Source organism: Onychomys torridus, chromosome 19, assembly GCF_903995425.1.
Source record: "Onychomys torridus chromosome 19, mOncTor1.1, whole genome shotgun sequence".
In the NCBI taxonomy this organism is placed as follows: domain Eukaryota; kingdom Metazoa; phylum Chordata; class Mammalia; order Rodentia; family Cricetidae; genus Onychomys; species Onychomys torridus.
Genome location: NC_050461.1, coordinates 52,930,851 through 52,946,393, shown reverse-complemented (window position 1 = coordinate 52,946,393; position 15,543 = coordinate 52,930,851). Strand labels below are relative to the sequence as shown.

At 47.2% G+C, this 15,543-nt stretch overlaps 1 protein-coding gene and 1 pseudogene across 1 annotated transcript in view; one reads left to right on the top strand and one right to left on the bottom strand.

Moving 5' to 3' along the window:
- Snx9 (sorting nexin 9) overlaps nt 1-15,543 on the bottom strand; it is an 85,265-nt gene that overhangs the window by 10,797 nt on the left and 58,925 nt on the right. Inside the window, exons 8-12 of the mRNA XM_036168867.1 lie at nt 14,553-14,678; nt 14,335-14,452; nt 4,564-4,694; nt 1,875-1,978; nt 1,380-1,483 (exon numbers count right to left, since the gene is read on the bottom strand). Of these exons, the coding sequence (XP_036024760.1) occupies nt 1,380-1,483; nt 1,875-1,978; nt 4,564-4,694; nt 14,335-14,452; nt 14,553-14,678 (583 nt within the window). The remainder of the gene's footprint in view (nt 1-1,379; nt 1,484-1,874; nt 1,979-4,563; nt 4,695-14,334; nt 14,453-14,552; nt 14,679-15,543) is intronic.
- On the top strand, nt 9,013-9,858 carry LOC118570405 (annotated as a pseudogene).

Sequence of the window (15,543 nt, the reverse complement as noted above, 5' to 3'; positions counted from 1 at the left end):
TCGCAGTCTCACCTACAGGATGTGAGGACTCGCTAACTCATCCTGAGGACCACCCTCCTGGACAATCTGCAGAAATCCTGAGGCCACCCATGCATCTACACAGACCCCCTCAGGAGGCATCTGTGGCCTTCTGAAGGAAACCACTGCTTGACCTCAGGGGCTGGGTAATGTTAGTGACATGTTTACTCTGGATCTCTGACTTGCCTGCTTCTGTGGTTAAAGACATTCACGCTATTTAACACATACAGTTTTCAGTGTACAGATTAGAAGTTTGAAGAAAAAAAAAACAACAACTGTAAACTAGAAAGAAGATATCACTGAGTTAAATCCTGAACAAATGCCTTCCTCTCTCCTCTACCCCCAAAAGAACAGTCTTGGGTCAGTTCTTGCTAAGAAGTGTGGCCTTTTGGGTTGTGTACAGCATAGAACTTCCAGGCGTCAGACAGAAGGGATTTAATCCTATCAGAGACCACATCCACTTAAACCATTTGCTAGGACGGCCTTCTGCAAAGGTGCAGCTACAATAACTCATCACTTTCCAAGCTCAAGTCTTTATCTGTATTTTCTTCTGAGTCAGTGCTAGGGACCAAGCCCAGGGGCTCTCCCGTGCGGGGGAAGTGCTCTGTACCACACACCCTTCCTAGGCCTTCATTTGCAGTGGATGGTATGTCTGCATGCTTCACTAACTCTATCCTGGGACCCACAGCTACCCAACTCAGAGGACACAGGAAGTAAGGCTCAGCAGCATGGCAGTCCACACAAAGGACAGGAAGAAAGAAATTCTTACTCCCAGCGATGGTGAGCAGAGCCATGGCTAATGTCCAGGTCCCTCTGAAGTGGCCTAGTCTATTATATTTTAGTGTGTGTGTGTGTGTGTGTGTGTGTGTGTGTGTGTGTGTGTGTGTATAAACATAAATATCTATCATATTTTCTACCAAATATATAGGCTATTTCCTGACAACTACAGCTTTTGTCAAATACACTGCATCCTAAAATAGGCACATAAACACTGAAAGGGAGGTCCTGAGCTGGGCCTGGTGCCACATACTTGTAAGCAAATCACCTGAAAGGGTCAAGCCCCTTCTATTAAAAATTGCTTTGCTTTCGTTTTAGTTGATTACTCTCCAAACTGTGTAAAGATTAATTTTCCTGAGATCACAAAACTCAAAGACCCAACATGAAACTCAAGTTCTGTGGCGTTTTGTCTCATGACATTTCCAGAGCCTCCTCTGTCATGCTCAACTTTCTGGTTTTAACTGGTGTGGAGAAGTGGGGCAGAGCAGGGGTTTGAGAGTGGCCTGTGCCGCTCAGTGGGCCCTTGTGTGGACAGGTCCTCGTGAGTGGGGTGCGGGGTGGGGTGGGGTGGGGGGCGCACTTACGGCCTGTGCAGCGTTTCCAGTGCTCCTGCCCCACCGTGAGCAGCTCCTTCACACCGTCATCCATGGCCTTGGTGAACTTCCCCACAGCATCACACTTCTGTTCTCTGGGAACACAGACAGCGTCAGTCACGTCAGCAACGTCAGAGACAAACACAAACCCAGACTGCTTGAGGCCATGGGTTTGATCCCAAGCACTGCACACAATGATGGCAGCTCTGCTGGGCACCCCACGGAGGTGGGTGGTTACTGCCACTTTGCCTCATCAGACCTTATGGAAAATACTACCATGACGCCAACAATGCAGCAGACCCCTGGGAAGCAGCGCTTCACCTGCTGTGACGGGACTTCCGTGGACACCATGTGACTGCAGACCCTACTCGGCCAGACAGTCCTTTCTGAAGATGTGCATACAGCTGCTGCAGCCCTGGCCTAGGCCATGAGCCCAGGAAAGTCTGTGCAGGCTGAGTGGCAGGAAAGTCAGGCAGAAGCTCTTACATTTCTGTCAAGTCCAAGTCAGGAGCCTCCGGTTCCATAGTGGAGAATATCATGACTCCCACCAGCTCGTCTTTCTCAGCCTTCCTCTTTCCAGTTTTCCATTCCTGTAAGAACATGACAGTGTTACAGCGGCCAGCAGGGCTGACATGTTCCTCCAAATCCCTGAGCAGAAGCAGCTGAGGGATTGGATCCCTGCTTCCTTTTGTCAGGAAGACATGTCTGTCCCACATCCTAAGCACCGGACAGATGCCTCCTGAACCGCATCGCCGCACCGGGCTGTGAGCGAGCAGACTCAACCACATTCCTTTTGCAATGGCTTCCAACGTAAACAGACCATAGATACCCTCTGGGAGGCTGACAAAATTCACTGTGGTAACTCTTTCAAAAAGAGAATTTTTCATGTTATATGCATGTACGTGTGCCATGTGCAGTGCCTGCTGAGTAAGAAGAGTGCATCAGATCCACGGACCTTCATTTTTGAAATCGTGTCTCCCACTGAGACCCGGGGCTGGTAGACAGGTGAGGCTGGCCGGCCAGTGAGCTCCGCTTTCCCCCATTTCCTCAGCTCTGTGATCACAGGAGCCTGTCACCAAGCCTGGTTTATTTATTGTGTGTGTGTGTGTGTGTGTGTGTGTGTGTGTGTGTGTGTGTGTGTCTGTGTCTGTTCTGGGTTTCCTAGCCCGCCCGATGTTAGGATTCTCAGCTACTCTTTCCCTTTGGTTTTTCACACATGACATCTTAATTAGGTCCTTTTTTTCCCCCTGTCAATTTTTCATAGTTTTATAGCTAGTTTTTTAATGTATTTTCTTGTATTTATTCCTAAATATTTGACAAATTTGAAGTTGATAGGTTTTTTTTCACTTAATGATTTGATAATAAAAATGCAACAACTTTATCTAGTTCCTGGATAACCACTTATTTTGAGAAATTCTAGGTAGTCTCAGGGGTTTTCTCTGTTCACCAGTATGTTAGCTACTAGTAGGCAGAGCATTACACTGCTCTCTAGTTCTACCATGGTCTAACAATAATAATGCTTTCCAGGCTCACAGCAACAACCTAGAAAGCAGCTTCATGGAAAACAAAATGACCAGTGTCTAAGATTTCTTCTTCTTTTTACGCACATTATGCGTACAGTATGACCTTTATCAGTGCTTTCTAAAGCCCTGACAAATCAATGCAATGAGACTCTGAAATCCTGGGGGTGACCACTGACAACAACTTGGGAGGGAGGGCGCTGTGCAGTTCCAGTAACTAGGAAGTGGTATTCACAAGTGCTCAGAGCATCGATCGCCTCACAGCTCTGCTGTTCCAGGGACTCACATACTGTAGCCCTTCACACCAGAAAAACCAGGGTTGGCTACAGCGGCCTGCAAGGCTTGCTACTGACTGACAGACACGCCTCACAAGGGCAGCTGAAGTGCCTGAGTGTATGATGTCCCCACCTGGTGCAGACACTATCCCAACCATGCCTACCAAGTTCAGAAAGAGGCAATCACTGAAAACAAGGCCCGGGACAGCTATTCTCTCTCAAGTGTACTTAGCATGCAGACAGAGTCCGGATGTTTAACCCATTTTGTAAAGGCATCACTTCTCCAAGGCAAAACCGTTACAAAGTTTAGCAAGGACATCTCTCTCTGAAGGTTCCAATGGGGGATAAGGTATTCTGTGAGTTGATTAAAGACAAAAATAACTCGGTTACATTTTTCCCTGGTCATACTATATTTAGCATTTGCTGTTGCTTCTGAACTGGCCCATGCTTTCACTCTTCAGTGTTTTATGAAATCTGCAACATTTGTTCCCTATAAAATTACAGAGAAAACATCTTTGGAGACTAAACAATACAGTGAGGAACATGGAGGCACACATACAAGCTTTTTAAAAGATGGTTACTTCCAAAGCTGACCTGGAGGTTCCAGTAAGGCAGCTTTGTCTTGTTTTCACAGGGAACAGATAACCACTGGCAGAGTAACTGCCTGGAGCGGGCAGGGGCCTGCATTTATTCTGGACTCGGGACCTCACTACCGGAAGAGGACTTGGCTCTGGGATGAACGATCAATCTGTAATTCTACTTTCCTACACGGTGCTGAGGCACTGGGAACCCAAAGACCCAGATGACCCTCTCTAGGGTATATTCTTCCCACACCCGTGTGTGTGTGTGTGTGTGTGTGTGTGTGTGTGTGTGTGTGTGTGTGTACGCGCGCATGTCAGCATGTATGTGAGAGGCCAGAGGAAGGCCTTGGGTGTCCTGCTCTACCACCTTCCATCGGTTTCCGTTGAGACAATCTCTCGCTGACTCTGGAGTTAGGACAGGTTCTACCGATCCTGTTTCCACACCTCACACTGCTGGGGTCACTGCTGGTGTTAGAGATCTGAATTCAGGTCCTCATGCTTGTGCACAGAGTGCTCTCCCCAAGCCTCAAGCCCCTTTGAAGAGCACTCTGGGAAAACTTCACACCTAGGCATCTTCCTCTGTGGCCATCCACTGGGACCGACTTCTCCAGTGGGCGGGGCCTGCTGACTGGCACTGTGTTCACACTGGGTAACAAGTAACAAGCTTCCCATGCACGGATATAGCTTTCTGTCCCTCCTGGTTTTGGGGGGAGGACTGACAAAAACCAACACTGTTTTGGCTGCTTTCAGATGTAAATTGCCTAGCAATGTGCCAGCACCCCCTCCCTGTGACACCTGCCTTCTCATCCCGGAAGTTCAGGAACTGCTGGAAAACCTCACTCTCCGACACCACGGGGTGCCGGCACATCCTTGTCATCCAGGCCTGGAGCCGCTCCATGCGCATCTTGATAAATTCCTCCTCAAAGCGACCTAGAAGGGACACACTCAGAGTGACACACAACTCCTTCTAAACAGAAGTACACTGTAGCTCCTGTGACACCCGGATACTAGGCAGGAAGCTATTTGTAAAAGGCTCAGAAATTCACAATGTGAGTATGTGTGTTGAGTACAGCGTATATGTGTGATATATGGATGGAGTGTGTGTGTGCAAGGACGTATGTGTCCATGTGTGGGGGACAGAGACAAAGGACCATGCTGAGTGTCCTGTCCCATCACTCTGCCTTATTCCTTTGAGACAAGATCTTCCACTAACCTACAGTGAGGTTTACAGTCAGCACGCCTCAGCCAACGTCCTGGTTCCACCCCTACAGTGCTGGGTTATAGCACACGTGTGCTCATGCCTGGCTTTTTATGTGAGTGCTGGAGAGCTGAGCTCACGTGCTTGCACAGAAATTGTTCTTACCCACTGAGCCATCTCCCTAGACCTGACTCGTTAGTTTTTAAGAATGAAGTTCCAGGGGCTGCCCTTTTAGAGGACCCCAGTTCAGTTCCCAGGACCTACACGGTGGCTCACAGCCACCTGGAACTCCAGTGATCTGATTCTTCTGACTTCCATGGGCTGTTCCAGGGGGTCCAGTGCCTCTTGTGGGTTCCTGCATGTACATGGTGTACATACATGTACTAAGGCACACACGTACACACAATAATAAACATAAATTTTGTAAAAGAATGAAATTCCAATCTAACATATTAACAAATACTTTAATGTTGGCAAGACTAACATTAATGTTAGCTGCAAAGATGTTACCAAAAAAAAAAAATCGCAAAGTAGAAAACTCTCTCTAGCTTGTAAACAATCTTTAGGTCAGTTTCTGGGCAGGCACGTGAAGCTTTATAGGCAATAAAGAAGTGGTAAGTGGAAGTCACTATGCAGTTCTTTTGTTTGTTTGTTTTTCGAGACAGAGTTTCTCCATGTAGTGTTGGTGCCTGACCTGGATCTTGCCCTGTAGTCCAGGCTGGCCTTGAACTTGAGATCCACCTGGCTCTGCCTCCCGAGTGCTGGGATTAAAGACATGCACCACCGCCCGGCACATGCAGTTTGTATAAAATAAAGGAGACTATAATAGTTATAAAACATGTCTAGCTGTGATGTAATATTCAAGTGCATTAAGTACTAGACACTGGTACTTAGTACTTAAGTAAAGTAGCCCTGCAGCTACAAGGCACACCTGAAATCCAACACGTGGGAGGCTTTCAGGGGGTTACCCAGAAAAACCTTACCTAAAAATTAAACAAACAATCCTCAAACACACACACACACACACACACACACACACACACGAGTGAGGTGGGGTAGAGTGGGGGCACATGTGTACACTCCCTGAGGGCTATAACTTTGTTCTCTCTCTCTTTTAATTTTTATGTGTGTAAGTATTTGCCTGCATATATGTCTATGTACCACATGTGCTCTGGTGCCCAAGGATGCCAGAAGAGGATGTCAGATCCCTTGGAACTAGAGTTTATAGGCAGCTGTGAGCCACCATCTGAATGCTGGGAACTGAACCCGGGTCCTCTGCAAAAGCAGCAAGTGCTCTTGACCATGGAGCCATCTCTCCAACCCTTCTATTTTGTCTTGTTAAATGGCAAAGTCAATTACCCCTTGACCACACCTACCCTGGAGCTAGCAGCCATGCTAACGCGACACTTAGCGAGCAACTGTTCCTGTTTTAAAGTAGAGTTTGGGGAGCATGGCACAGCCAACACCAAATGGGCAGAGAACTTATGCTCTTGGAAAACAAACTCAGTGTCACCTGGAGCCTAACGGTGGAGCCTCCGACCCAGCCAGGTGAGGAGGTCACGCAACCCCATCCCCAAGAATCAATGTGAAGCTGTTCAATGGCGACGGACGAAATAGCCACAGGCTGCTCTGGAGAGCGGTGAAGACAAGCAGCTACCTGACAAGTGTCTTTGCTGGGACAGCTGCTCAACTTCCACCAAGAACAGAGAGAATGCATGGGCTGCCTCATCTCTGCTGCAGTGGACCTCCCCACTCCTCAGAGGACACGCCTGGCAAAGCAGGCCGTGGAGATCAGCTGCAGCGTCCTCATCCTCGCCACAGGAGGCGGCTCACTGGATCTGGAGCAAGGGGGATATGCTCACTCTCACCTGGTCAACCGCAGAGGTGAAGAGGTGAGCAAGTGGCTATGCTTGGTGGAGATGGCAGGACCAAGCACATCCTAGGATGAAGCTGTGCAAAACAGTGTGGACCAGATGGTGTCTAAGTCACATGCTCCTGCCCAACCACGAGACTGTTCACACGCAAGGGTGACAGAATAGGGTCCAGGTGGAAAGCGAGGCACACTGTAGTCCCAGCTGCAGGGTAGGTTAAGGCAGCAGGATTATCTGAGTCCAGAAGTTTGGGGCAAGCATGGGCAACCCACTAAGACCCTGTTTCCAGCAACAAACAAATACTACCCCCAAACAACAAGAACAAAACAAAGGACCAGGAGTATAAAGGCTGGAGATACCGTGAAGTGACCGAGCTTTGATGCCTTCTATTTATAGTTACATCAAGAGAGGAAAGAAAGCATATTGGCACGGGCTCTGTCCAATCAACCCCAGGCTTCCTGCCAGTATATGTGGAGAAGCAAGCCTTAGGATGCCAGTCTTGCCATATAAACATGAAAACACCGGAGCTGCAAGGGAGTAGTCTGAGAGTCGGAGATCCCATAAGGCCAGTCCTTATGCAAACAAAATAGAATCAGCAACCTTCGGGGAGGCAACGGCAGAACCCAGAGCTGCTCAAACAGACTCTCAGCACGGGCCAATGTTCATTTAAAAACAAACACCAACTAACTAGAGCTTGGCCAACAAGAAGCAAGATAGGATCTGTATTGAAGGAAAAAAAGGCAGCAGAAATTGTTACTAAGTGTAGCTAGATGTTGAATTTCACTGACAAAAATCAAAGCAGTTTCTCTAAGTATACTCTAAGAACTGTTAGAAAAATTAAAGGGCAACATGACAGTCATCAGCAACCAGAGACCGTAAAGGAGACAGAATTACAGGAAGACCAAATGGAAGGCCTGGAGTTGACAGTGCAGGAAGTGGTCAGCAATCAACAGAAAGGCAAGATGGTGGAGACAGGACTGTGAGCCAAAGAGCTTCCCACTTTGAGGCAGCAGAGCCAGGCTGCTGAGAAGAAACAAAACCCAGTGTCGATGGCAGCCACCTTGGCGCGTGTGTGGGAAGAAAGCAGAATTAAGGGCTGGCTTCATCGTGTGGACAATGCAGGACACAAGGCAACGGGAAGACGCTGGCTGCACAGCATGGAAAATTAGCAGCTGAGGATCCCATCACCAGCAACCTACCCTTCAAAACTATAGGCACAAGGGGCTGGAGAGATAGATCGGTGGCTAACGGCACTGGGTGCTCTTCCAGAGGACCTGGGTTTGAACCCACATGATGGTTCACAACCATCTGTAATTCCAGCTCCAGGAAATTCAATGCCCTCTTCTAGCCTCTATGGGCATGAGGCATGTATGGATGTAGGAAAACACAGCCATGCTCATAAAGATAAAGACATTACAAAGAGGGTCAGTCTGAGAATGTGCACTCTCTGCTTTAGTGACACCAGTCAGGACAGTGTCTGAACCCAGAGAGTAAACGAGTCCAGAAACAAACCACACTGACGGTCATGTGCATCTGTACAAGGGCAGAGGCACTGTAACAGGGAGAGGAGTCTCTCTGGGCATCGAGGTGTAAACAGGGGAAGTACTGCTTCTGCTGTGCTCACAGTACACGACAGTCAACCCCAGACACGTCCAACACTCCTGCAGAACCTCAAACTACCACTCTTAGAAAAATGTATCACGAACTGAGGTCAGACAAAGAGGTTTCAGATGCAACCCTAGAAGCACACTTCCTAACAGCCTGACATGCTGGATGCTAAGATTTGATGAGATGTCTCTCGCAGGCACTGGTTGCTGTTTGAGGCTGAGCTCCCAGCTTGTGGGGCTTTAGGAGGCTCGGTTCAGTTGGGTACAGTGGGTTACCGGAGGTGTCCTCTCTCTCCACTCTGCTCTGCTCTGCACAGGCACAGTGAAACCTCTACCATGTGAGTCCAAAATCCCTCCTGTAATGAAACTGTTTCTTTCCGCTATCTGTCACTGCAAGACAATGGATGTCTTCAAATTAAAGGCTTTTGCTACCCATTGTTTAGAGAACAAAAAGGCAAGCTATAGTTGGAGCAATCATGTGCACGTCACACACCTGATGGAGAACTGTCTCTAGAACCATATAGAACAAATTCAGCAATAAAAAATAGACTAGCTCTTTCCCATCTTGCAAGATGGTGGGTGAAAGGGGTGAAAAGCCTGACACAAAAGAGAAGAAACCTGTGGCCAAGAAGGCTGGCGGTGATGCTGGAGCCGCCAAAAAGGGTGAGCCTAAGGTTAAAAAGACCAAGAAGGGGAAGCCCCAGTGCAGCCGGAACCCTGCCCTGGTTAGAGGAATTGGCAGGTACTCCCGATCTGCTATGTATTCCAGAAAGGCCTTGTACAAAAGAAAGTACTCAGCTGCAAAAACCGAGGTTGAAAAGAAGAAGAAAAAGGAGAAGGTCCTTGCCACTGTCACAAAACCGGTTGGTGGTGACAAGAATGCCTGTACCCGGGTGGTGAAGCTTCGAAAAATGCCCAGGTATTATCCTACTGAAGATGTGCTCCGAAGCTGCTGAGCCATGGCCAAAAGCCCTTCAGTCAGCACGTGAGAAGGCTTCAGGCCAGCATCTCTCCTGGGACTATCCTGATCATCCTCACCAGGCGCCACAGGGGCAAGAGAGTGGTTTTCCCGAAGCAGCTGGCTTCTTGCCCTCAACAGAGTTCCTCTGCAAAGAACACACCACAAATTTGTCATCGCCACCTCTACAAAAGTTGATATCAGCAAGGATAAAATCCCCAAACACCCGACTGACGCTTACTTCAAGAAGCAGCAGCTGCGCAAGCCCAGGCACCAGGAGGGGAAGATCTTCGACACCCAGAAGGAGAAATACGAGATTACAGAGCAGAGAAAGGCTGATCAGAAAGCTGTGGACTTGCAGATTTTGCCAAAGATCAAAGCTGCTCCTCAGCTCCAGGGCTACCTGCGATCTCAGTTCTCTCTGATGAACAGGATGTATCCTCACAAACTGGTTTTCTAAATTGCTAACAACCTAATTAAACAACTTCATGTGTTTAAAAAAAAATAGACTAGCAAAAATTGTAGCTGGGCGGTGTAATCCCAGCACTTGGGAGGCAGAGGCAGGAGGATCTCTGTGAGTTCGAGGCCAGCCTGGTCTATAGAGCTAGTCTAGGACAGGCTCCAAAACTACGGAGAAACCCTGTCTCGAAAAACCAAAAAAAAAAAAAAATTGTTAAAAAACAACCAAAGTTTTGAACAGACAGACACACGGATAGCAATAAGTGCATGAAAAGATACTCTACACAACCCATCAGGATGGAATGAAATCCAAAACAAAATCTACCACTACATGCCTACAAAACTGGTCAGCAAGATCAATGAAAACTGACATTACCAAGTGTGGGTAAAGATGTGGACTCATGGGCATTTTCATATATCACTGATATGGATTCCAAAACCATACAGCCAGTCTGACAAATTCATAAGTGCAATGCAAACCAACTGATCTATTTCTTCTACTGATGGGAATTTACCCCAAAGAAAATTTGTTCAGGTTCGTATAAAAATCTGTTTGCTAGTCTGCATGTCATAATGTGTCTATACTCATAGTACTGGTGAGCTGAGGCAAGAGGACAACACTTTGAGGCCAACCTAGGTTATGGAATGAGTTTCAGGCCAGCCTGAGCTATCCAGTGAGCTCCTGTCTCCATAACAATAAAAAATCAGAACAAAGTATCTATACTTCAATTACCTGGAACTAGTTCAAACATCTTTCAGTGAATGAAATGATAAAGAATTACAGTGTATCCACACATCTAGTAACAGCAATAAAGGAAAATTATTGATCCAACAAAAGGAATGACTCTTAGCTGCACTGATTCTACTCATCATGTATTCTAGAAAAGGCACAATTAATTAATATTAAAATAAATTGATTTTTTTTTTTTTAGTTTTTTTTTTTGGGGGGGGGGGCAGGGTTTCTCTGTGTAACAATTCTGGCTGTCCTAGAACTCACTTTGTAGACCAGTCTGGCCTCGAACTCACTGAGATCCGCCTGCTTCTGCCTCTGAAGTGCTGGGATTAAAAGGCGTGTGCCACCACCATCTGGCAGAATTATAGCAACAAAGAACTGACTGGATATTGTCAAGGACAGGACTAGAGGAAATAAACGCTGAGCACCGTGGAGTTTCCGAGTCAACAGAAACACAGTGTAACACACACAGTGGTGGCTACAGGACTATACTAGCACACCACAGAATGAACGTACTGCATGTAGTCAGAAAATGAGCCTCACCTTTCCTTCAGAAGAGTGCACACGGGAGAATCCTCCAGTGAGATGGACCATCTACCAAGCGTGTGCGCTACCTAAAGTGCCAAGTGAACACCAGTCTCAGCCAAAGCCTCTCATATGTTAGTGCACTACCTCAGCACACTTAGTGGGAGCGCAGAGCATATGCTACTTAAGCTTAATGGTTTGGGACTCCGTCTCAGCCTTGGGAAAGGTGGCAGCTCCTTTGGAGGACCTGTCAGGTGCACACACGGGGATGCTCTGAACGCCTCCTCGAGCAAAGGAATCAGCACTAGAATTTATTAGCCAGTGACTGAAATTCCATCATTTTTATTTCACAATCCTCCTTGTGAAAATCCTTCAGACACAGCTGGATCAGCTAGGACTCTGCATGGTGTTTTACGCTACTAGGTATTCATACTAGCTCCCAGAGACTTGTGACCAGGGGGGCAGAAGGGACTTATGTTTATCCATTTTCCATAAACCTTACCTAAGTTTTCACTAAGAGTGTGACAATAATCTTTTGGAATCCCAAAATACAACCTGCTTGATTCTGTCCTGTCTCCACAAAGAATGAAATCTGCAAACAGAATATGTCACCTTTGAACTTCCGTGGACAAGCATCATGACATCATCTCCCAGACTTCCTCTTCCTTTTGTCTAGGGGTTCCGTGAGGGGCATCTACAGACAGCACTGATCTTGTGGGTACCACAGGCAGGAGACAAGGGGAAATAAGGCTGTTCTGTGCCTCACGGTGTCCTCGGCACGCCTCCAGAGAGTGGTCAAAGCCTGACTTTCTCTTCAGACTGAGGCGCTGATTGCTATCCTGTGCCTGCCCCTGGCTGCATGCCTGCACTCCCCCCACTTTTAAAAGACAAATCTTAGTGTGGAAGACTGAGAACTCTATGATGCTTTAAATCAATAATGAGTTACTTGGCTGAAAACCTTGGCTTGTCCGTCCATGAAGCATATGCTACTCCAATCTAGGGGGTAACAGTAGAGTATAAAATTTGAGGGCACAGACTTCAATTTATAACGTGAAGAAGGAACTGGAAACCAATCTACTGTTTTAAAAAGAAAGCTCTGATTTAAAGCAAAAAGGATCACTAGAAGGACAGGGAGTGTGATCTGAATGGGTTGTAGAGCAGTCTGTGGGATGTTGACACTTTGAGTGGAAAGAAGCTATGGTCTCCAGCATCCTGGGTCCATTCCCTGGCACAGCCCTATGGAAACACTGCAGCATCACTCAGGACTGCTGGGATGATGTACTATGGAAACACTGCAGCATCATTCAGGACTGCTGGGATGATGTACTATGGAAACACTGCAGCATCACTCAGGACTGCTGGGATGATGTACTATGGAAACACTGCAGCATCACTCAGGACTGCTGGGATGATGTACTATGGAAACACTCCAGCATCACTCACAGGAATGCTGGGATGATGTTCTTATGGAAACACTGCAGCATCACTCAGGACTGCTGGGATGATGTTCTATGGAAACACTGCAGCATCACTCAGGACTGCTGGGATGATGCTGTATGGAAACACTGCAGCATCACTCAGGACTGCTGGGATGATGTTCTATGGAAACACTGCAGTGACTGCTGAGCAGAGCAGCACACTCCATCCCACTTCAACAATGTCAATTTTTTGAAGTTTCTAAAACAAAATTATTGAAGCCCAAACAACTTCTTAAGAAACTAAAAATTTCATCTCCATAAAACAAAACAACAAAAAGACAATATAAAAACCTCCAGAGGAGTGTAAACAGAAAACAAAATAAAATACACAATTTTAAGGAAAATGACTTGCTTATCTTGAAGATAATAGTTCTAGCTAAGGATTAACTGGTTCAATCTCATAACAAAAACATAGGAAACTTCAGGATAAAACACAAACTCCCTGCTTAGCAGGATAGAAGAGCCTGTCTGATGCTGGGGTCTGTTTGCCTCCCTGTACTATGAAGATGAAAGTGTCTACCTGTAGGCAGAGAGAGGACAGAACTAACCCCCAGGACAGGGTGCCTGCAATGCTCAAGTCTCACCCAGTCACTACCATGGGGCAGGCTACGATGATCTGTGGTCTCTCCCTGAGTTCCTCAACTCGTACTGAGGGTTAAGCCTTCTTTGGCCTTCTCTTTGGGAAGGGCCTTGTTTTCCCCAATCCCTCTCTCCTCTCCCAGGCCCCTCTAGATCTGACTGGCGAAGCCTCACTCTGGCCCTCCGTCCATTCCTTCTTCTACACGGTGAACAGTTTCTATCTATGGAAACTCTTAGTTTGGGGGAAGCTCAGCCTCTTTAGAAACCCTGTGTTCTAAGTCACGCTCACAGAGCCTCAAGCACTTATCTCCGGTCCCACACTAGAGAAGACTCACATCTCAGATGTCAGTTTCTAAGGACAGGGGCAAACCCTTTCTGACCAGATGTACAGGGGATCTGGTAGCATGTGGATTACTCAGCGGAGTTTTTCATTTTTAGAAGATATTTTTATTATTTTTGTGTATGTATGTATGTGTGTGTGTGTGTGTGTGTGTGTGTGTGTGTGTGTGCGCGCGCGTGTGTGCGTGCAGGTGCTGGTGGAGGCTGCAGCTGCAGTTGTAGGCAATTGGAAGTACCCAGCACAAGTGCTAGAAACTGCAGCTGGGCCTCTGCCAGAGCAGTACCCGCTCTGCACTGCTGACTGCTCTCAACCAGACCTCACTTGCCACAAGATCTTGGGGGCAGGGCAAGGTGGAACAAAGTGACACTTGGAAATACACAAGAAAGGGGAGAGGGTACGAATGAGTGATGAAGAATTCTTTCTTCCTCATGAACAACCAGAGGCTCTGCCCTCTCCATGTGCTCTCCACACACAAAACTGCAGGGCGGCAGAGCCCACCTCCTATCGTCTGGGTCTCAAGCTTTTGTCTGCATTTTAGGTTGTTCAGGTGATTTCTGTTTTCTGAGATTCCATTTCTCACACTTAAAAAAAATGTACTTTTTTTGGTAGAAATAAAGACAATGACTTTTCTAGAATTCAAGGTACATATAGGAGCCCTCTGATAGCAAAGTCTGCCAGAAGTTTCTATTAGGTGCTCAGGTAACTTCCACATATGTGTTCAGACTCTTCTGAAACATTAGTGACCACTTGCACACTTGCACACCGGGAGGACACCTCATCAGCTCTCCACCCGTCACTTTGAGCAGCATTGCTCACACTCACCTGTCACCTGCTTGTCTGGAAGAGAAGGGATCGGGATGGCAGACCCAAACTTAACTAGAAGACGCTCATACAGCCAGTCAAAGTGCTTATATCTGTGGTTTACAGATCGGTTAGTGTTCTGCAAAATAAGGGAAAAACAAAAAGGCCTTCAGTACCAATACCAAGCCCTGAAATGGGGAGATGCCAGCTGCAGCAGCTCCCTTGAGAGCGGTACTCACAGTGGGTGTTAGCTGGTACTCAATGTAGCTCTTCAGACCATACATTTTGGAACCTTTCCGGGGATCTGCTACCACGCAGTCAAAAGTAGAGGTAGGATAAACCCACATTGGGCCATAATCTCCAACCTAAACAGTGATGGAGGAGAAGTTAATCCTGTAACCCGGGAAAATGGTACTACAATTGCAACATGGCAGACAGCAGTTCCTTTCAGAAGTGAAATCCTACAGCGTCACTCTTGTTCCCACCGGGGAAGGAAGGAAGGAAGGAAGGAAGGAAGGACTGGCCGTAGCTCTGGAGACATCACATCTACAAACCACAGCTGTTCAGATGCGCCCACCTCTTCCTCGGGGCATCTTGTCTCGGGATGAAGAGAAACTGGCTCACATCTAGGGAGCTGAGCACAGAAGGACTCCCTCCTTTAGACCACAATTTAAAGCTAAATGTGACAAAAGGCTTTTTTTTTTTTTTTAACTTCTAAAATTAACTTTTTTTGTGTGAAACAAAAATTTATGTATCAGGATTTTGTCAATGATGTCATATTCTCAGTTTTATATGTCCTCTCATCTGGTTTTTAACTAATTACAGGGCTGACTCGTAAAAACAGTCTGTGAATGGTGCTTGAACAGCACTGTCCTAACTTCAAAACACTGTGAGCCTGGCCATTATTTCAGCTGTGGTGAGAAGGACAAAGACCAGCAGATGGGGCTGAAGAGAGGTGAGTGCAAGCTGAGAACTCCACAAGGTCAGCAGGTGCGAGGGGACAACCCCCCCATCCCCCATCTCCCATTCTGTCAGAGGTGGCGAGAGAAATGCAGGCAGGGGTCACTAAGGAAGGTGGCTGAGGACGGGAGATGATTAACAAGGCACCGAAGAGGTCTCTAGGAGTACACCATTAAGCTGCCTCCGGGGCTATACCTGGAGGCTGTGCTAGGCCTCAGGACAGCACCTGGGGGCCCATCTTGAGCAGCAACCCTCTGTGAAAAGGACAAA